We start from the raw sequence: 21,707 nt of genomic DNA on the forward strand, positions 1-21,707 counted from the left end.
AAACCCCAATTCCCCATGGTTCTTCCACAAGCTATGAACATGAATGCGATTAGGACAGCCGCCAACTGAGTATTCTACTCTCCCCCCCTTTTTTCCTCTGAGAACTGCAAGCCTCAGCCCCCTCCGTGATACGGTTTCATCAAAGTGGATAATTCTTTGGATTGTTCGTTCTAAATCTTATTTTAGCTAAACACCAAAAATGCTCTGTCTATATCAAGTGTGAGGAAGTGGGCTTAAATACACTGTCCAGTACACCTGTCAGGGTTGAATACGACACAATGAAATGACAAAATTCTGCTCCAGTTGCCTGCTTTATTCTGAATTAATTACTGCGGATTGGTGCCAAGGTACAGGAAGAGTGGGAGGCCATAGGTCTTGATGGGCAGTGAATTTTTGTTTATTTCTATTATGTTTCTATTCCACCTTCTCTCCAAGGAACTAAAGGCAGCGTACATGATTCTTTCTTCTCCCCATTTTATCACCACAAGAAGAGTCCACCCCTTCCCAAGGGAGTCCATTCCACTATCAAACAGTGAGAAAGTTCTGATGTTCAGTTGGAATTTCCTTCCTTGTAACTTGACGCCATTGGCTCGTGTTCTACTGTCCAGAGAAGGGCTGGTTTCTCTATTGCAGTGGCGGGATACTTGTGGTCCTGGAGATGTTGTCAGACTCCCATCTTCCATCATCCCCAACAAGTGGCCATGCTAACTTTGTTTGATGGGAGTTGGAGACCAGTAAAACCTGGAGGTGGTGGTGGGTGGTACTCATTGGGACTGGTAGGGTGGAAGGCAAAGAGGACAACAGCAGATGGAGTCAGTGGCGCCTAATTCTAGTTGTGATACTTGTCCTCTTCCCTGCTGAATTTTACAAGGGGAAGGCGAAGGCTGCCTGAGAATGGTAGGGCAGTTCCACAGTTGCCCTAATGTACCAATATCTGCTGTATGGGAGGGGCCACAAGCTTCTCAGCCTCAGTCAGTAGAGCACAAGACTCTTAATCTCAGCGTTGTGGATTCAAACACCATGTCAGACAAAAAGATTCCTGCATTACAGACGGTTGGACTAGATGACCCTCATAGTCCCTTTCAACTCTACGATTCTACTAATAAGTTGAAATACTTCCTTATATGACATGGAACAGGATTTACATATTGCTTTTTAAATGATCAAAATGCTTCACAAACATTACCGCAATGGTCTCTACAAAGTGTGATGTCATATCAGTTTTGTTATCCCTACAGTATACTGCATTGAGGGAGGGAGGGAATAAGGCTAACAGAGTGGACAGTGGCTTGCTAAGAGACACCTATTGATACGGCAGCAGAGGAGATGCTCTTACTTAGACCACTACATCAAACTAAGTTTCTGCTGAGAGAAAGTGAGTCTGCAATTCCCAAACTTCTCCCTCACTACCACAGAGGCTGGAATCTTATTTGACCATTGAAAGGAAAGCTTCTGTTTTGTGTGAATGTTGTTGCATCTCATGCACAAAGTTTCTAAGGAAGTAAGTCTTGTAAGCATCAGCCTTTCGGGTGTCGGAAGGGGATTAGATCTCAAGTCTTCCTTGCATGCCTAGCCAGGAAGGACATGTGAAGACCTGCATTGCTCCCCTGAGCCTCCTGTGATCATGAAAGAAGAAGCCCAAGCGTACTTCTTGTGACTCAAGCCTTCCAGATTCAGCTTATATCCACAGGACAGCATCTGCCGTGTGGAGCTGAGGAAGTCAAAATGCATATTTTGGTTTTAATATAGCACTGCTTTATTGGGAACAGAACATTTTCAAAGGATGGAGAAGGCAGATGGCTCAATGAGGACAGCTCTTACCTCCATTACTTACTTTTCTGGTAAAAAGAAAAAAGGCAACCAATAACCTAGGCCCAAGAACTAGATTTCTAAAGGCACATCTACACCTCTTTGCATACACATGTCAACTAAATCTTTACAGCCTCATCTCGCAAACACCTAAAATCATACATGGGAAAAAGAAAGTACACCCTATTTGAATGTTGTGGTTTTACATCAGCAGGACAAAATAACAATAATCTGTTCCTTAGCAGGTCTCAAAATTAGGAAAATGCAACCTCAGGTGAACAACGCATGACATTTGACACTGTGTCATGATTTATTGAACAGACAGCTAGGACCTAAGCCATCAGCTATTCCTGACAGAGGGAAATCAGAGGAGGTAGGAAAGAGTCTTCCATTTCATGTTGAGTGGGTGAGAAAGGAGTATGTGGAATAGATCAGAGATGGCTGGAGGTCTCATACTGGTTTCAGGGGTACTTGGAGCAACCAAACCTTTTGCTGTTTCCTGCTCCAAAACTCAGTACGAAGCCAGAGAAGAAACACCATCAGTTCTCTAGTCTTATATACATGCCAACAGCTACCACAACTGGCCTTGGTAGTCTTAACTGTTTGCTATGCTGACCGCCCACAGGGAAATGGCTCTTTCAGCAGCAAACTCGTCTGGCTAGCAACATCCAAATCAAATACCTACATCCAGAAAGCTCTCTCATTCATACAGATGTATACTGAATCAGGTGCTTGGTCATCACATCATTTATATTGTCTCTCAGGAACAATCTTAGAAGGTTATTATTTCCAAGTACCAGGCGTATCAGGAGTGATGCGTACAGATTTGTGATGACCAGAATGCCAACAAAGTGCCTGTGTGTTGTGTCAAGTTTCAGTCCCGGTACTTTTTGCTCTACAACCAATTCTACAATACATTCTGCTCAGTTGGAGGCCATCAACTATAATTTTGGATGCAATAGCAAGCAAGAGGAGCAGGAATTGCAACCGGCTTCTGAGTCCTATTTCTTAGAATCATAGAATCATAGAGTTGGAAGAGACCACAAGGGCCATCGAGTCCAACCCCCTGCCAAGCAGGAAACACCATCAGAGCACTCCTGACATATGGTTGTCAAGCCTCTGCTTAAAGACCTCCAAAGAAGGAGACTCCACCACACTCCTTGGCAGCAAATTCCACTGTCGAACAGCTCTTACTGTCAGGAAGTTCTTCCTAATGTTTAGGTGGAATCTTCTTTCTTGTAGTTTGGATCCACTGCTCCAAATACAGCTTCTTGCTGTATTCTATTTTGTCCCAAACCTATCTTGTACATTAGGCGTTTTCTTGCAAGGCACAGAAAAGAGAAGTATCAGTTGCCTCCCCACACCCTCAAAAGTCACTGCTGAAATGGCTAATGGCTTAAGGAATTGGTGTGGGATGTTGTTGCTTGCATGACATTATTGCCCCTGCTTATCTGAATGGCACAAATCAGCTAGTGCATTTCATCAGTGCTATTTCACAGATCATAGTATAATGGCATGCCTTCTTTCTCAGTTCAGCACCACAACTGGGTCATGTAAGGCTACAGTTCTATGCGCAGTTAAGATGTGCCTGAGTCTCATTGAAGTCAGAACTAGGATTCAGCCCTAGAATGAAAGCAATGTATCTAGGCATGTCCACTGGGCCCTTCCATCATCACACAGATCTGGGACTGGAGATTAGATCCTTTGGGTCAGAGAACTTAGTTTCTTCTGATAGGATTGAGTCTCAACATCTCTCTTCTTAGGCAACCAAGGCTCTGGGACTTGTAACTGCATGCAAGATTGCAGCTTTAGTGCAGTAAGTATTTGGGTATGCCCTGAAGGTGCACAGTCGACTTAAATATAATTCAGCACACTGGAAGCACAATGCTAGCAATTAAATTTTAGTACAACTTTTAAATCTCAACACTACCACTTCTAAACATCTGCCTCCAATGAGTATCTCCAAAGTTGAATTTTCTAATTAAAAACAGAGTAAAACAAAAACAAGAAGAATGTTGCAGGTTGCCTCTGCAGCAGCACGAGGCCATTCAGCCTGTGATTGATAACGGCAGGGTGGAACACCACAGCTTTGGTACTCTCAGCCTCTCAGAAAAGTACTACGGCTTTCATGTGTGAAATCATTTCTCTGCAACACACTTGTTTTGCTTTAGACTACCGTCATTCTTTATTGGTCTCAGGTGCTTAATTTAGCCTTCAACTGTATGAGCCACCGTGGCTTCGAAACTTCTCCAGAATCACATCATTTGCTTATAGGTGCATTTGCAGAAAAAGATGATTCTGTACACATTCCTCCTACTACAAACAAACGAATAAAACCCACAGCCCTATTCACCATTTGCAAAGAGTGTGTGGTAATGAAGAGAAGGGCTTTATACCCCAAAGCATTGGTTGTATGGCACCAAGCAAGCTGTTGAGACCAAATTTTGTGATAAGTATGTGTGTATAAGAGGTACATCTACAGGCAAATTTACAGGAGGGCAAATGGGGCACTTGCTCAGGGCAGCAAATCTGAGGAGGCGGTGACGATGCCCCAGTTTTCCCTACTGTAAATATGTCTCTTACTGGAAGTTCCCTTCCCACACAACAGGAAGGTGCAGAAGCCTTGTGATGCTCAGCACCATGCTGTGAGTTTGCCCCAGTTACTCTCTTTCTCCCTGCTCAACCTTGTCTCTGCATCAGAGTCACCTGGACTCCCTTGAAGGAATCCTCAACGCCCATCTGAACTCCAGAGCAGGACAAACTCTGGACCGGAGAGAGGAAAGGAGAGGGGGGACATTTTGTGCCCTGGCTGGGAGTGTGATCTGTTGGTCTCCTTTGGGTAAATTGCCTTGGGAGAGTGTACTGGAGAAAACAGTGCTGGCCTCTTGTAGGCACCCTTTCGCCCTCGCCACTTGGGTGATATGCATTCCAGCCAAATGCCAGGTTTCCATTCACAGTTAAGGAACAGCAACCATCCCTAAAGCTACACTAATCACATGCAAATATTAATTCTAGCAAACCATGAGGTCCAAAATTGTTCTTTGGAGACAGCGCCACCCAGTCATTTGGACCAGACCTTAAAATGGTTCCAAAACTGCCTTAGTATCCTGCAGCCATCATGAGTTGAAATCCCAGACTCTACAAAGCCAGCTAGCTGTTGCTCCATCAGTAACTGACCTGGCTTGAAGCAACAGTGTTAGCACAATCCTACCATGTTGAGTTTACTCAGGCAGCTCGTGTGAATACAAATCAACCTCAAAGTCAACATATCTGTACATTCCTTTAGATCGGTAAGCATTTGTGCAAAATGACTAACTCAATATCAATCAGTTTTGTAAAATCTGTTAAGCCTTTTCTCATATCGGATCAGATTGAGAACCTGGAGGGCAGCCAACAGTCAGGTGATAATGCAGTGAAAAGGAAGCATTTCAGTGGCAATGGGCAGGTACGTAGCCACTCCTTCCCCTCCCTTTTTCTGTAACCTTGTCACATAATCCAAATTTTAGTAACAAAGCTCATTCTCTGCCATGTTAACTCTCTGCAGCATCTGTCACTGCTATGAATGGTTGATCATAAGTACCTCGGTAGTCATCTCAGTGCTATTAAGCAGATGGCAGTGCTAAATCCAAATGATGTAGTACATCTCCCCGGTGGACTTTGTTTCCATACTCTACCATTATTCCACAATTCCTCTGTGATAAATCTTATGTATTCTGGAGAACATTAAATAGTGAGCAGACATAGGCAATTGATTTATTAGCAGCAGTCTGCATTTGCCCCGTTACCAGTCCTTGGAAACACTTGTGTGGAAAACGTGGGAAGCCCTCAAGGCGCATAGACCGCTGGCCTCATTTTGTGTAATGTAATGTTTCTAAACAGATTCCACGTTTCAGCACAATTTGTCTTTGCAAAGTGATAAATTGCAGTTTGCAGGAGGGTATATATATATACACACACACACACACACACACACACACACACACACATATACACATATATACACATATACACATATACAAACAAACCAAAGAGACCCAGACTTTCCATTTGGTTCTAGGAGGGATTTGGTGATTAAATTGCTCTAGTATGGTTACTAGAACAATTGAAGAACAGAATTCTTGTGACTCTAAATCTGAGTAACTGGGATCAAGGAGTATTACGGTGTCCCAATAAATATACTGAGCATAGGAAAGTGATCAAAGCCAGTGTAAAGGCATTCGGGATGCGTGCATCAACACGGGGAGGAAGCTAGGGTTTACAGGGCACTTAAACTTCTCCAGTTCAATGGCCAGCTAAATTTTGCAGAAAACCAAGTCACCCATCTATATACAACAGTTTAAGATGAGACTTGCTCAACCCATCACACAAAACGTAACTGCCAATCTCTCATATAGCCATCTGGCTGTTCTGCTTTTCTTAATCTGGTATTGAAAACATAGCTTTCGACAGTCTGGAAATCAAACAGCTTGTCCCAAATCACCAGAGAGCAATGTAAACAAGTGCCTGGTAGTATACAGCCTTCGAAATCTACACCAATATTGTTGTTCTCCCCTCTTTCATTGTGGCACACTGGGCTGGCTTAGCACTGGCTTGTCTCATTAAACATGTGTAAATTGTTGTGGCTAATTTCCACTGAATGTTATCCCTCAACATTAAAGAGTTACGTCATCTTTCTCACTTTAGTCAATGGAGCTGAGTGACTACAGCCAGCACAAATCACAGCAGGCCCAATTTGCATTCTAATCAGCTGCCAAAAGTAATTCCTTTAGAAGTCCACTACATTGCCATGAGTTATGTTGCTGGGAACCTAATTCCTTAGGGCCAGTGAAAAGGGATACTGATAGCTAGACTGCAGGAACCCAAAATGATGCTTACTATGCAAGCCATCCCAATCCAACCAATGTGGGATCTCCATAGCTAAAAATACATGAATGGATTTTTAACAAAAGGGTCTTTTAGCTGAGTTGTACAAGGAAGCTTGCGATTAACTTCTCCGTGAAAATGCAGAGACTACCCCAAATTTAACAGCTATCCACTAGCACAAAAGCCATGAAAGGTTGAAGATTTGCATATAATAAGGTATCACATCTATTTATTTAGTTCACTTTAAAATAGTATGAAATTTTCGCTTTTGCTGAAAAAAACCCACATTTAGTTACGTAATAGGATGTCCACTATCACACTCCTGTCCAAAGGTGTGGTCGCTAGTAGTTGCGGGGATGGGGGCTCCCATCTGACGCCCAGTCACCTGCACCACTGCCGCATGCCGCAACAGAGAGAGAGAGAGGTGGGGCAGGGGCAAGCCTGACATGGGGCAAATGCACTTGTGAGAGCTCTGAATTGGCTCAAATGGTGCATTTTCATCTTGCTGACTTCCCTGCCGCCTTGCCCCTCTTGTGTGCATCAGTGCTGTGGGCGAACAGAGGTCAAGTGAGTGCCACGCACCCTCAGCCCCCACACGGCCATCTGCTCCTCAATATGGTCTGCTCATGTCAACCAGTGGGAGAGGCATGTTGGAAATGGAACATTTGCTTCTGTTGCATGTTACATTTGTCAAAAACAAATGGCAAGCAAGACCATGCAGAGGTGGGCAGGATGTGACCTAGAGAGGAAGCACTTCATCTCATGAAGGTATCACAGCATCTCTTGTGTGGAAAAGGACCTAGATTCCGTTTTTCACATCCCCTGCTGAAAGGGCCAGATAGCAGGTGACAGGGATGGACAGATCAGCTGATCTCCACTTCATTTCAGTTTTGCATGTGTTGGCATGGAACGAGGGAACCCACAAATATTCACATTGTGTGCATCTTTCTAAAAAAATAAGGTTTTTTCAATGCTTTCATATGCATCCCCCCAATTAAAATGTAAACATTTTTTTGGGCTTGAACTGCACCATAAAATTATGAGAACTGTGTGGTCCAGCTAACAACTGCATTCCAATCAGTGTTTAAGTGTGGGGACTGCAAATTGGATCTGTTTGCTTTAAAACGGGGACCGGATTAAATTCTCCTCCATCCGTAGCTGGCGAAGGGGAAGACCTGAAATCCTGAACAGCCACTGCCAGAGGCAACAGACAATATTAGGCTGTGATATAGTACTGAATGGACAGTCTTGAGTGGCTTAAACAGTTGTTCCACTCCTACACCAGGGATGAATTTTCTGTCTGTTATCAAAGATGGGTATTTCAAGACTGATCACAAATCAAAACCACTTACCCCAGTAATATATGGTGACTCATGCAACCATTCTAAATGAATTAAGCCATCTTCCTTACCTTTGTGCTGAAGTACTATAGCTGTTATCATAGGAATCGTAGCTCTGTTCATCGTATGAAGTGCCATATCCATCGTCATAGTCCTGGGGAAACAATTTCAATACAAAGGCGGCATTACAATTCAATGAACTACTACAGAACTCAGAACACCACCTATTTTCCCCCAGTCAAAATGACATCTCCAGGAATATTAATTTACTGAAGGTGTTCTGGACCTTGGTTAAACAGGCCCTGAGCACAAGTAGGTCCACAACTGGTTCTGTGTACCAAAAGAGTCTCTGGACTTCTGTTTCTTCAACAGCAATCCCTCATGCAACATGGTAAACAGATAAGTTGGTGACATGAATTTCCATTCCAAGAAAAAGACAACATGAACTTGTCTGGGCAAGCCAAATAGTTCTTTGGCTCAACAATGGAAGGCTCTTGAACAGATAGTGGACCACAAACTTTCTCACCAAGGGCAACCGTCCAGTTTAATCTGGTGAGTAATCTGAAGACACATACTTACTGCTCTCCCTGAAAACACCTTTTAATGGAGACATTGAAGTCACTGTAGCTGATCTCAGTCAAGAGTAGTGAAGTGTTCTGCTTAATCCTTTAGAGGAAAGGGCCAAACTGAGGTGGTTACACTAAACTTTGGGGTTGGGGATTATGAGAGGATTTACTGCAAGAACAGTAAGTAACCGTCTCTATAAGAGGGTGATTTAACTTAATGGTATTCCTGAACGCAGCACCAAAACAGAATGTAAGAAACTGATCTCTCACGTTATCTTGCAACTCACAGACTCCCTTTAAATAGCAATCAAGTAGAGCTCAAGGATGCTTTAAAGTTTGCCCTTAATTAGATTTGACATCTTCCTGTTAATGTTTTCTGTGTTTGAGGTTTCAAGTGCAGCACGTTTATTCCTATTTGGCCAGTTCTGCATATAAATTGATATACTTTGATTTCTTTTTTTTAAAAAAAAAGTATCCCAGAGATATGAATCTGAGGAGAAATTAGACCCGCCATTGGGTTTCTGAAATGCAAAACAACCTGCAGTCCTAGAGAATTATGTCTGGTTAGGTGTGTGTGTTGGAAGAAGGGAGAATTGTATAATTCTGTTGCTGTGATGCCTTATAAAAATTGAAGTGAAAATGTTTGACTATGTTACGAAAGGTCACCTAATAGCAATGAAGCTGGAATTCTGTGTTTATGGAGTGCCACACTCCACACTGGTCCCCTCCTATCCTGCTGCTGCTCTCAATAGGAAATCTCATTCTGTTTTTAGCTGAGTTAGTGGAGCTATGGGGAAAACAGGTTTTCAGGTTCCTTAGAAAGCCTCCTGTGGGACAGCCACCTCACACATTCCATTTTTAAACATACACTTAATGTAAAGTGTGATGGTGATAAGCAGGTGCTCAGAAATGCATTACGCCACTGTATACAGGAAACCCAGGTTTAAAGCTGCACGATGTGTGACAACAGCCCTGGAAACTGCACATTAGCAACCCCTAATGGCTGCCTGGGCTTGCAGAAGTGAAGGGAAGCATACTTGGGCTTCTGCCACCAGGCTAGGGGACCTAAGGCCACTTGAAGGGCTACTTCCGCAGTGTTGCAAGAAGAATACCATGACCAGAGGAAGTCCGGCGTGATCCCATCTGTTGGTCAGAGGAGCAGGGAACTGGCTTTCCTCTTCCCTGCTAGAAAGAACACTATTCCTATGCTTGCTTTCTACTTCTTTACCCTGTTCCTTTTGCATCATGTCTATTTGACTATGTATGTTTGGCCTCTGTGCAGCACTCCGAAAATGTTTGCCACTTGGTATGTGATAAATATAAATAGCAAACTCCCCCCCCCCATGTTTCTCAGCTGATGGAGAGCTATAAACAGAAGAAACCAGCCCTCCAATCAGAATATGAGGTGGTCGGCTTCTTTCTCTTATTAACCACACCTAGAACGACCCATGTTCCTGTTGCATAAATGCTCAGGTTTCTATGAGTCACCTGACCAGGTTCCCACCAACTACCGGAGAGCTGAACTGGCCTGAGCAGATCTATCTGAGGACCAGAACACCATTGCTGCATTTTTTTCTATTGTGTCCTTTATTATATATAGCTTTGCTACGTTGGGTCCTCATTAGCTACTGTAAAATAATCATGTTTATTATAATAATTAATCATGCTCTCTTATGAGTCAATTTACTTCTGTAAACTGCAGGTGGCTGCACCATTTTCTAATGGGAGCCATTCCTGGAACTGCCCACCATTTTAATTTGCCCAAAATGCAATGCCTATGCTTGTTTCCCATTCATAAAGGATGCCATACACTGGGGGGGGGGGGACAAACCAAAACAAAAACCAAATAATAATTATAGTAAACAGCTGTGCTGGGGCCCGGCAAGGAGGGTGGTAACAGGATCTGTGTGTGTCATTGTTTTGCAAAGGCTCTCTTGTGTCAGGTTATTTCCTTTATGCGTCTAAGAAAGTCTTAATTTGGCTAATAACACAGTGAGGTATATGCTCAGTCTTAATGTTCAGTCCTAACAGGTTTGTTTTCCAACAGATGTTGCTAACAGTGTGGCAGAGTGTGCCATGGGAGCACTTTGTAAAAAATGGATCTAATGAGAAACAGTTGGTTTGAGCATCATTAATAAACATCCAAATATATTCATCGATTACCTTGACATAGTATGTTAAGGCAGGTTAGATTTATGGTATGGGGATATATCCTTCCTGAAAATCACTTCCCTGGGGAGAACAGCCATGGGCTTCCCTGAAGCATCATGCTTCAGTCTTCTAGCAGAGTAGGTACGAAATAATAACTACGATATAATCCCATGGAAATGTTGCCCCTAACAAACTTCTTAGGGAAGTGGAACTACTAAGAGGACCCCTTCCGCTGATTGTAACATCCAAGGGGATCTGGAGGGAAAGAGGTTGGTCTTTCAGATATTTGGGGCCCAAGCCACGTAGGGGTTTAAACCTCAATGTGAGCACCTTGAATTGGGCCAGGAAATGACCTGGAGACCAGATAGATGGACCATTGGTCTGTTTCAGTACAGGACAGCTTCCTGCAGTTTAAGGTGGGTTCTACTTACGTATTCTCCATAGGTATCTTGTGCTGGAGGAGGAGGAAGGGGTCGGTAGCCTGCAGATGGTGGAACCCCTCTTGCTCTGGGAGTTAGAAGACCCCGGCCACGAGTGATGGGACCTCTACCAGGGGGTATTCCTCTGGGTGCGGGTGCCCCTCTTGGGATGCCTGCAGGTGGGGGTGGCACACCTCCGCGAGCTCTAAGAACAAGAGAGTAACTTATATTAAAATGACACGTTCCAATTCTTCCCTATGATAAAAAACAAAACATTACGTGACTATCAGAACCAGACAAAGACCCCTAAACTGGGAGCCAGCTTAAAGAGCTTTTCTGGAGAAGAAATTTGAAGCAGGAAATGAGTAAATTCAACACTGATTTGAAAGGAGAAGTAAATGAACGGTGCTAAGTGGGCAAGCTTGTGCCCATGTTGCAACCAAGTGGAGGTGCCACTAGGGTAAGTAGGTCTGCTTTTAGTTAGCCGATGCCTCTGTTTGAGAATTGCTCATCATCATGAAGTTCTCCTTACGCTGTTTCCAGAGACTTGGGTACATCCTGTAGCTAGGATGGGCACATTCTGGAGCTTCCTCCCCCTGTGAAATCCTACTAGCCAGTAATGAAGTAAAGTAAGTCCACAAGTTATATGGAGGTTACATTCCAGGGACTGCGCCCAAAACCAAAATTGTGTAGTCAAGACTCATTGGGTTCAATGGTGGGTGGGACTGCCAAAGTCATCTTCCCAAGAACGCTGCCTCCTTTTTAATTTTTTGCCATGTGTGCAAATCTGGATGCAAGCTGAATGCACACTAGCTGCATGCACGTAAGTTATGGGTTTACTGTAGCAGCAGAGTTCCCCCTTTCCATGTCATGCATGGAACAGAAGTCACAAAGTCATTGTTTTTGGTTTTTTGCAATGTGCACACCCACCCACAAAAACACACTTAGGTGTCATGTGCATGCCCACAGGGCAATTATGTATTATTTTCTGCACAAAGGTTCTTCCCACTTAGGAATTCAAAATGCCAACAAAGGGTAGTACATATATTCAGATACAAAACACACATTCCTCCAACAGGGAAGCCGCACAAGTGGTGACCTGTGCAACTGCTCAACAAGCAAGACACGGATAGATTTAATGGCAGGGAGCCAACCTTCATGTTCTTTCCTTGTCTTCGGAGTGCTTATTCTCCCTCCTCCCATTACAGAGTATATTCAATCACTTCCAAGTATCTGTTATGTGTTCTAATTCAAACCAGCATAATATTAAGTGTGTTTTGTGGGAGGGAGAGTGATTGGTTGGTTTTGGGGGTTTTTTAATGATGTATTTTGTGTTTTTATGTTGTGAATCTCCCTGCAATCTTTGGATGAAGGTCGGTATACAAATTTAATAAATAATCAACAGCAATTATGTAAGTCAGCAAGAGGTACTCATCTGTATGACCATTTCTCGCGTTTTGACTGCTAACCTCATTTGTAAAACAGACGCAAGTGTCCAGCAGATAAATCGGCCACTTTATAATGAGATGCTGCTTGGAATTAGTATGCAAATACGCTAGTGATGGGCTCGTGAAATGTCCCCCTAATCTCAATAAGCAATCATCATCAAAACCCTTTTGGGGAGTTGAAAGCCTCCAGCTTCATCAGCCCTCAAGCATGCAACGTACATCAATATGAATACAAGATGTTTCGCAGATTTCAAATAATGTTTTATGTGTGTGCCACTTGCAACCATATGGTTCCCTCTCTTGAGCGCAATGGCACAGATGACCAAGAGTTAATTTTAATTCTAGTTTGAGATTTAAGCATTTCCACCTTATCGAGCGTGTTTCTGTAGGAGAACGTTGGAACAGTTGATCAGCAGCAGTTGAGGTTACCTTCTTCTAACTTTGACAGGTTCAAACCCCCTGAACATCATTATGACATCAGGTGAACTGCAGGTAGATGGATTGGCCTACGGATGGGCTGAGGGAAATCCAGTTCCCTATCCTTGCATCAATTTAGACAATGACATTGGCCAGAGGACAACTTTAAAGGTAAAAGGTAAAGGGACCCCTGACCATTAGGTCCAGTCGTGACCGACTCTGGGGTTGCGGAGCTCATCTCGCTTTATTGGCCAAGGGAGCTGGCGTACAGCTTCCGGGTCATGTGGCCAGCATGACTAAGCCACTTCTGGCGAACCAGAGCAGCGCATGGAAACACCGTTTACCTTCCCGCCAGAGCGGTACCTATTTATCTACTTGCACTTTGACATGCTTTCGAACTGCTAGGTTGGCAGGAGCAGGGACCAAGCAACGGGAGCTCATCCCGTCGCAGGGATTCGAACCGCCGACCTTCTGATCGGCAAGTCCTAGGCTCTGTGGTTTAACCCACAGTGCCACCCTGAAGACTACTGTATCACAAAGGCTGCTTCTCCATGGGCAACAATCAGATGTTAAAAATAGCATGCATGAGGATTTGAGCCTTGTGTGTGAAAATGCCCTGGTTTGCTGGTCTATAGCACACTCTACTCCTTTGCTCAGCTTCTTAGATGGCTCTAACTCTAATAGGTGAAGACAACTTGGGGAACCAATCCAATTTGTTTCAACCACTTCAGTTGATTGGATCAATTGCTGATGCCTCTTTCATTCCCCTCCTATTTTCTCCCTCCTTAACCTTTAACCAGAAAGGAAATCTGCCCTTTTTGCTTTTGGTTGTAAATAAATGCAGCACAGGGGAAAAACTCCCCCAAACTGAACTGAACCTAAACAATTTGTCCTAATTAATATGCACATCAGCATTATCTGCTCTATTTTTATATTGTTTCCTTTGATGTTCAAATCCAACTTCCAGGTACCTGTAATCTTATATTTTGTTCAAGATTTCTGAGGCATGCTTATGCAAGTTATGATACAGCTGTTCAAGATCTCCTTTGTTTTAGATGCATTCCAGAAAGATTCACAGGACCAGTATGGAGTCTTGTCATCATTGTATTATATATTCTGCAAATTCGCCTCTCTCTTCCCAAACAAACCAAAACAAGTTCCTAGATCTCACAGTGACAAAAAGAAAGATGAAGTGTACCTGGCGAAGGCTCAGATGACTGAAGTGACATGGTCAGGATTTTGTGATACGTGTAGAGCATCTGTGGCACATTGTAAGTTTTCACAGACGTACAATTTTGAGGGTGGGGGAATATCTATATAGATTTAGCATGAGCTATACATCCTGTGCAGGCTGGTGTTCCACTGACTTGAACATTCAAGCTTTCCTTTAAGCAACAGCAATGGCCTCCAGCTGCACATACTAAAATCCTGTGACGTTAACATCTGTGATATTATCCTTTCATTCCTGTGAATGCATCAGGATTACAAAAAACAACAATAGCATCCTACCATTCATTTTATGTTCTACTTATTACTACTGATCGCTGCTTGCATAACTATCAAAACGGAGACAAACAAGCAGGTACTCTTGACAATTCATGTGTATTTGTGTGTGTTTGTATGTATGTGTGTATTGTGTGGACACAGATGAAAAATCAGACACCCTCCCCAACATCTTTGAAATGGTGAAATGAGAGGGGCCCAGTTGCTGCTCTGATGATCTTTTGGAAGGGTAGAGAGCTCCACTTCCTCACCATCAGGTTCAGGACTGAAGTGGGGAGGAGAAAGCTCACTCATTCTTTTCGTAGTTTTGGATGTGATCACGGGGCTTTGTGCCCAGCAAAATGGAGGCAAGCGGCAGGTTACTTGTTTATGTTCGCCTACCCAAACGCCCAGAACTGACTGGCTGAGAGCAGTTGGCCATACACATGGGGCCCCGCTCCACTTTGAGGAAGAAAGTGGGCTGTTGTTCTCTACCACCATTATTTTCCTGCAAGGGTAAAGGGTCTTCTTCATTGCTATAGACCCTCACCTAACCCTACTCCGACCTGGTGGAATGCTCTGTCCCATGAGACTAGGGCCCTTCAGGATTTAACCTTCTTCCGTCGGGCCTGTAAGACAAAGCTATTCCGCCTGGCCTTTAATTTGAATTCACCCTGATCTTTTATTTCCCTTCTCTTCCTTCCTCCTCCCCTTTTATGAAGATCACCCGCTCTGAGACCCCACAGCTAATTCTCCCCTGGCCTCCTTGCTGGCCCAAGTAGGACCAATTCAGCCAGCTAGCCCTGGGGATTATCTAATTGATTTTTGAATTTTATTGTTATTCATGTTTTTATACAGTATTTTATGCTGCTTTTATAATTAAGTGTTTTAAAGTGTTTTAAATTTGTTGTTAGCCGCCTTGAGCTCGGTTTTTGAACCGGGAAGGGTGGGGTATAAATAATAAATTATTATTATTATTATTATTATTATTATTATTATTATTATTACTCTTCTGCCGCTCTCCCTCGTTTAGGCTCAAGGGACATCCAACCACAGACAAACCACTTGACCAACATATTTTGACATCAATGTACCGTTAAAAAGGTGTTTGTAATGCTTCTGAGTGACTTTTATCACGCAGTGACACAGCTGGGGTGTTCAACTTGCACTAGAGGCCTAATCATGCCTCCAGGTTTTTTGGAGTGCAAGTAATACAAGTCCCAGCCAACACAGCTGGCTGGAGCTGATGTGGTCCAAGGTACCAGATCAGGGTCACCAGGCCGGCAAAGGCTGCAAGTAGGCATGCAGGGTGCTTCTGGCCTCAGAAACTTTAAGTGAATGTTGGCACCTTGCAAAAGTGGCTTGGGTCAATGAGAAAGCTCTCGACGCACTCTTGAGTTTGTGACTCATTTGACGTCCCCCAAGGCTCTTGTATTGTTTTTCCTAGGTGCTCTTGGAACTTTTGTCTGCGTCTAAGTTTGCTGTCAGGGTTGCCAGGCAAGCTGTGCCCCATCTGTTCAGGGCGGTCCTTTGTTCTGAAGACTGTGTTTTCAAGAACCAAGCTGAACAACAGGATGAGGTCACAGAGCCTGAAGGAGCAGCAGCAGCAGCAGCAACAACAAAGGTGTCTGTGAACCCCTGAAGACATGCAAATCTATCTGCTTCACATTCAAGTGCTGCTATCAGTCACTATAAACGATACTGAACTAGATGGAACAACGGACTGACCCTCGGGCAGCTTCCTATATGCCTGCTGTTCAGGCTGGTGTGAACGAAAAGGGATTGTAAGGAACTCCAAAATGGTCTCTCCAAACCGGGTGAACGAAATGGTAACATGATTCAGTGCAAGAAAGCATAAAGTGATGTGTACTGGGATTAAAAATAAATAAATGCCCAGGTTCCCTTCTGTGATGGTTCCTGGAGCTCTAAAATGGATTAATGGGACTAGGATTTGTGGGCCGCTGCCTTATAAGAATGCAAGGGAGCATGGTGATTTTATGAAGCAGCTGTCAAGTGGCCCAATACCACACTCTCTATCAATCAAATCCTCAAACTATGCCCTAAGGGCGTTAGTGGGGAATAATAAAACCGGAGAATATTTGAATGGTTCCAAAATGAGAAGCTCATATTGCCTCACGGAGGTCCAAGTAGCAAGTACATCTATTCATCATACCCAACGAAGGGTTCTGCCAAACTCAAAACTCTTGCAAGTGCTGGAAAAATCCCGGTTTTAGATCTATCACCCAAGATGTTCCACCTAAACATTAAGAAGATTCCACCTAAACATTAAAGAGAACTTTAAGAAGATTCCACCTAAACATTAGGAAGAACTTCCTGACAGTAAGAGCTGTTCGGCAGTGGAATTTGCTGCCAAGGAGTGTGGTGGAGTCTCCTTCTTTGGAGGTCTTTAAGCAGAGGCTTGACAACCATATGTCAGGAGTGCTCTGATGGTGTTTCCTGCTTGGCAGGGGGTTGGACTCGATGGCCCTTGTGGTCTCTCCTAACTCTATGATTCTATGATTCTATTCTATGTTGGTCAAGGGTTCCTCAAATATGACATATTCCTCTAGGAATTTATGGTGTTTCTCCCCCCCCCCGCCCCCAACACAGCTCCTGTGGTAATAAAACCTAGACCTATTAAAGAATTGTGTCCACCTCCATTCACATCCCCACTGCTAAAATGTGGCAAAGCTCTCCTCAATACAACTACGCTATCTGGGAAAGCATATGCAGTGGTACCTCCGGTTACATATGCTTCAGGTTACATACACTTCAGGTTACAGACTCTGCTAACCCAGAAATATTACCTTGGGTTAAGAACTTTGCTTCAGGATGAGAAAAGAAATCGTGCTCCGGCAGCACGGCAGCAGCAGGAGGTCCAATTAGCTAAAGTGGTGCTTCAGGTTAAGAACAGTTTCAGGTTAAGAACAGACCTCCGAAACGAATTAAGTACTTAACCTGAGGTACCACTGTATAGATGCAGCCATGAACAATGAATCCTGGACATATAACCCAAATTTCAAAATGTACCAAAAGTTGAAGTGCAATTAAAACCAGTAATGGAAACTTGGGAAGAGAGATTATCTGCTACACATTTCTTACACTAAATTTAAAAGATCTTACAAATTCTAATTTGTTAAAGCACCAGAAAAAATAATTAAGTTTCCTCACATCCCCCCCCCCCCGAGGTTGCAAAGGCAGCTGAAGTATTAAGAGAACATTTATTTTATCTAAGGGAAGGTGTGTGTTTGTTGGGGAGGGAAGTATGTTTTGATGGGCATGTTTTAAGTCCACGTTTTCCTCAAATTTAACAAATGGAAGATACGCGCTCCCTTCGCTCTGTTCCTGGCCCTAAAATGTAGTTTTCTCTACCATTTTGGTATTAATTGGTATTAATTGTGCTCCATAACACTCCTTATACCTCTCACCTCGTAAACAGCTGTTAAGCCTTTGCAAACAGGCAATACGCATTTCAAGGTGAGCATGCTATGTATGTACACACACACACCACAAAATCAAACAAAAATCATGCACCATAATGGACACACTTATGTCGTCAGAGATTCAGCATACCTTTCACTGCCATTTTCTAGGGATCACAGAAGTGCTATTGTGCTCAGATGAATGTATTGAGTCAAACCATTGGTCCATGAGGCTCATTACTGTCTGCATTGACTGGCAGCACACTGGAGACATTCCCAACCTTATCTAACTGGAGATAGGACCAGAGACTTTCAGATGCTCTACCACTGAATGAGGGCTGCTCGTGGTTTTTTCATAGGCATCTGATAGACAAGGATGTTAGACTAGATGGGCATTTGATCAAACCCAGCAGAACGGTTCCTGTCTTCTTACAGCGACAGCTAATGCGTATGTTGCTGCTGCACAAGGTTATGGAGATGGTTGCAAATCGCGACTTGACACCGACTACGGTTAGTGAAACTGCTTGTGTGATCATGGAAGCAAGAAGAACTACCGACAAAAGAAGAATGGAGGATGAAATTGATGCACTATGCAGAATTAGATAAATTAACAGGAAGGATTCAAAACCTGCGGGACCAGAGATTCTTAGAAGACTGGAGTAAATATATGAACTATCTGAAAAGTAATAGTAATGAACAGATGACACTAGTAGGATTGCAAGAAGTTTTGTAAGGATGACTATTTGAAATATTACAAGAAAGACTATGATGAGAATTATTAATGATAATTAAGAGTAATAGAGAACTTAACAAATGCAGAATAAGTGATAAGAACGGAAAATCATCAGAGGTGTTGACAGAAGTCAAAATATCGTATAAGAAGTTATGTTGTATGACTGTTGGAAATGATATGTCAAACTAATATAGATAGATAGAAACTGCTTGTGTGATGTAATGCTAATCAACAATAAGTGTGAAACTGAAAGATGGGCAGAATATGCTGTGTGAAGAGGGCGGGGAGAGGCTTCATGGTGCTCCCGATTACGTAGCCATCATTAGGAGAGAAGAGTTCTAAACAAGTTAGCAGAGGAGTATCTCGGAGACGAGGAGTAGATATAAACAGACACACAGTGCAGAGAGATCCCTGCATTCTCAGCAGGTGTTGACAACGCTTCTAATCTCAAATCCCCAATTGCAGCCCTCCCCACTTTATTTCATCATGCAAACCTCTGCATAAACAGTGAGGCCATAGTCTGTTTCTGGGTTCTTGCTGGGAAGCTGGGGTGGGGGTGGGGGGGGGGTAAGAAAAGGGAGAGAGTTCAGCATAAGAAGTTCCAAAGCCAGGAGCTGCATGCATGCTGACTGACGTGTGTTTTGCATGATGAAATGCATCAGGGAAAGCTGCAATCTTTTGTTTCAGAGAGCCATTTCTGATTAGCAATTTAAACAGAGATGGTGTTAAAATAAAATTGGTTTTCCTTCTCCAGTAAGGCATTTTGAACACACACATGCACATACACACACGTCTGCGCATATTGAATTTCAGAATTTCTTCCTCTTGCAGAAGCACATGTGCAAAAAAACGCCTGCTACATAAGGCAAAGAATCATCTGGTCTAGTCCAGCATCAACAATTTTGACAACCCTGACATTCATTTAATGAAGAAGGTCTAAATGCCTTCAATGCAAGATATAGTGCATTTATATAAAAAATAATAATCTTTAGAGCAACCTTGTATGGTAGGTGTTATCAGAATTGTAAGGTCAGATATAGAATAAATAATCATAAACGCACACATATCTAAATATATAAATACCATGTGTCTGAAATAGTACAGCAGAGCAATCCTGAAGCCATTTTGACTCACCCAATGACCTCAAATATTCCTCTGCAGAATGGGAGGCAAATTGAGAAAACCTTCCCATTGTCTTTTCCATTACAAATCCTGTCTTAAAGGCGTATTTGTGTATGGATAGGGTGAGCCTGTGACCTGCATTCAGGAACTAAAGTATTAACCATCACAAAACAATGGCCAGGCTGCCCAAGTAATGCAATCAACGACCGTTTATCAGAGTATCCTGGCAGACAGGATTTCTGCTGTGGACCACCTCCTATGATGTTTGCATAATGACTTTGGGGTGGTATTTGGCTAAGGGGGTTGGGCAATGTCCAAAGTCTTTAAAAGTTCCTGCACACTTTTGTTCAGGGTCTCTCCCTCCTTGGAAGTAGGGGAGGGAACTCTGTTGCAACAGAAAAATAAACATCTTTCTTGCTTTCCAGTCTCCATCCATTTTTCTCTGACCGATCATGGACTTAGGGGACTCAGAATCCCATGGGAGTTGGGCAGCAACCTACATCAGTAGGTTAACATTATCGCTCATGTCACAGATGGAAAGAGACACTGAGTTTCTTAAGGACATTTTAAAAAGTTTGTGGCAAAGCTAAGATTGGAAATGGGATTGTTTCAGCTAAAACCTCATGTTCCAACGAGTGACGTCCACACCAGATGGGCCATACTGAATGGTAAACTAGGGCAGTCACAGAGCATGACAAGATGCTGACAGTACACCAGGAGGAGAAGTCAGACCGAAAAAGCCGGCCTGCTTTTTCAGCTTGTGAAGGAGTTGATTTAAAGACTCTGCCTATACAGAATGTTACTTTGGGCAGCCTTTTTTGGCACCGTGTGCTGTGTCAATTTGCCACTTTCAAATAAGCATGCTTAAACTCACGGAAATCAATGGGTCTAGGCATCCCTAATTCACACGGGATTACGGTCCATGGATGGGCATAAAAATGGGTCAGATGAAAGGCCTGTTGCATATCAACAATAAGGCCTAAGTCAAGCATTCTCTTTCCTACGTGGTCACACCAGATGTCCCTTTCCTATGGAGTCAACAAGAACACAAGCAGAACGAGAGCATGTTCTCACTGCTGCTCCAGCAAACAATACAGTATTCAGGAGCACAATGCCTCTGATCCCGAAGGCAGCATAAAGAATCAGGACCAGTAGCCACTAATCCCCTGATCCCCAATGAATTTGTCCAATCCTGCTTGAAAGGGATCTAAGTTGGCGACCATAGCTATATTTTATGAGAGCGGATTTCACCGTTTATCTGTGTGCCATCTGAAGTTGTTCCAAGTATCGCTGGGGGGCTTCTCTACCTCCATTTTCTCCACACCCTGCATAATACTGTACACCTGTATTGTGTCCTTTCCCCCTGAACTAAAGAGCCCCAAACATAGTTGCAACCTTTTGTTGTAAAAGATGCTGTTCCGGTTATTCCAGCTGCCCTTTTCTGCATGTTTTACCAGCTCTGCAGTATCCCCTTTTTGGAATGCAGCAACAAGAACTGGAGAAACCCAAGATTCCAAGTATAGTTGCCCCATAGATTTGTATACAGGCATTGTGACACTGGCAGTTTCCATTACAACCCCTTTCCTCATGACTCCTAGCACGACGTTTGCATTTCTCACAACTGTTGCAACCTGGCTTGATATTTCCACCACAAATCCCAAATCTCCTTCAGAGAGTCAGTCACCACCAGCCCAGACCCCTTCCATAATAATAAAATAAATAATAATTTTATACCCTGCCCCTCCTGGTTCAGAAAACTGGGCTCAGGGCTGCTAACAACAAATTTAAAACACTTAATTGATGCTACAAAAAACAGCATAAAATACGGTATAAAACGTGAATAACAATAAAATAAAAAATCAAAGATCAATGGTTATGTGAAATCAGTAATTCCTTCCCTCTCTGCACCACTCACAAACCAATGACATTTGCAAT

At 43.2% G+C, this 21,707-nt stretch overlaps 1 protein-coding gene across 2 annotated transcripts in view; it reads right to left on the reverse strand.

Annotated features, from left to right (window-relative positions):
• Positions 1-21,707, reverse strand: part of KHDRBS3 (KH RNA binding domain containing, signal transduction associated 3) — a 112,641-nt gene that overhangs the window by 19,409 nt on the left and 71,525 nt on the right. For both annotated transcript variants that reach the window (XR_014159562.1, XM_081874599.1), the window contains exons 6-7: positions 11,161-11,353; positions 8,084-8,166 (exon numbers count right to left, since the gene is read on the reverse strand). Coding sequence is in view for 1 of the 2 variants with exons in the window: in XM_081874599.1 (XP_081730725.1) it covers positions 8,084-8,166; positions 11,161-11,353 (276 nt within the window). In the remaining variant the exon portion in view is untranslated. The remainder of the gene's footprint in view (positions 1-8,083; positions 8,167-11,160; positions 11,354-21,707) is intronic.

Source organism: Podarcis erhardii (assembly GCF_964252035.2).
Source record: "Podarcis erhardii genome assembly, chromosome: 8".
In the NCBI taxonomy this organism is placed as follows: Eukaryota; Metazoa; Chordata; class Lepidosauria; order Squamata; family Lacertidae; genus Podarcis; species Podarcis erhardii.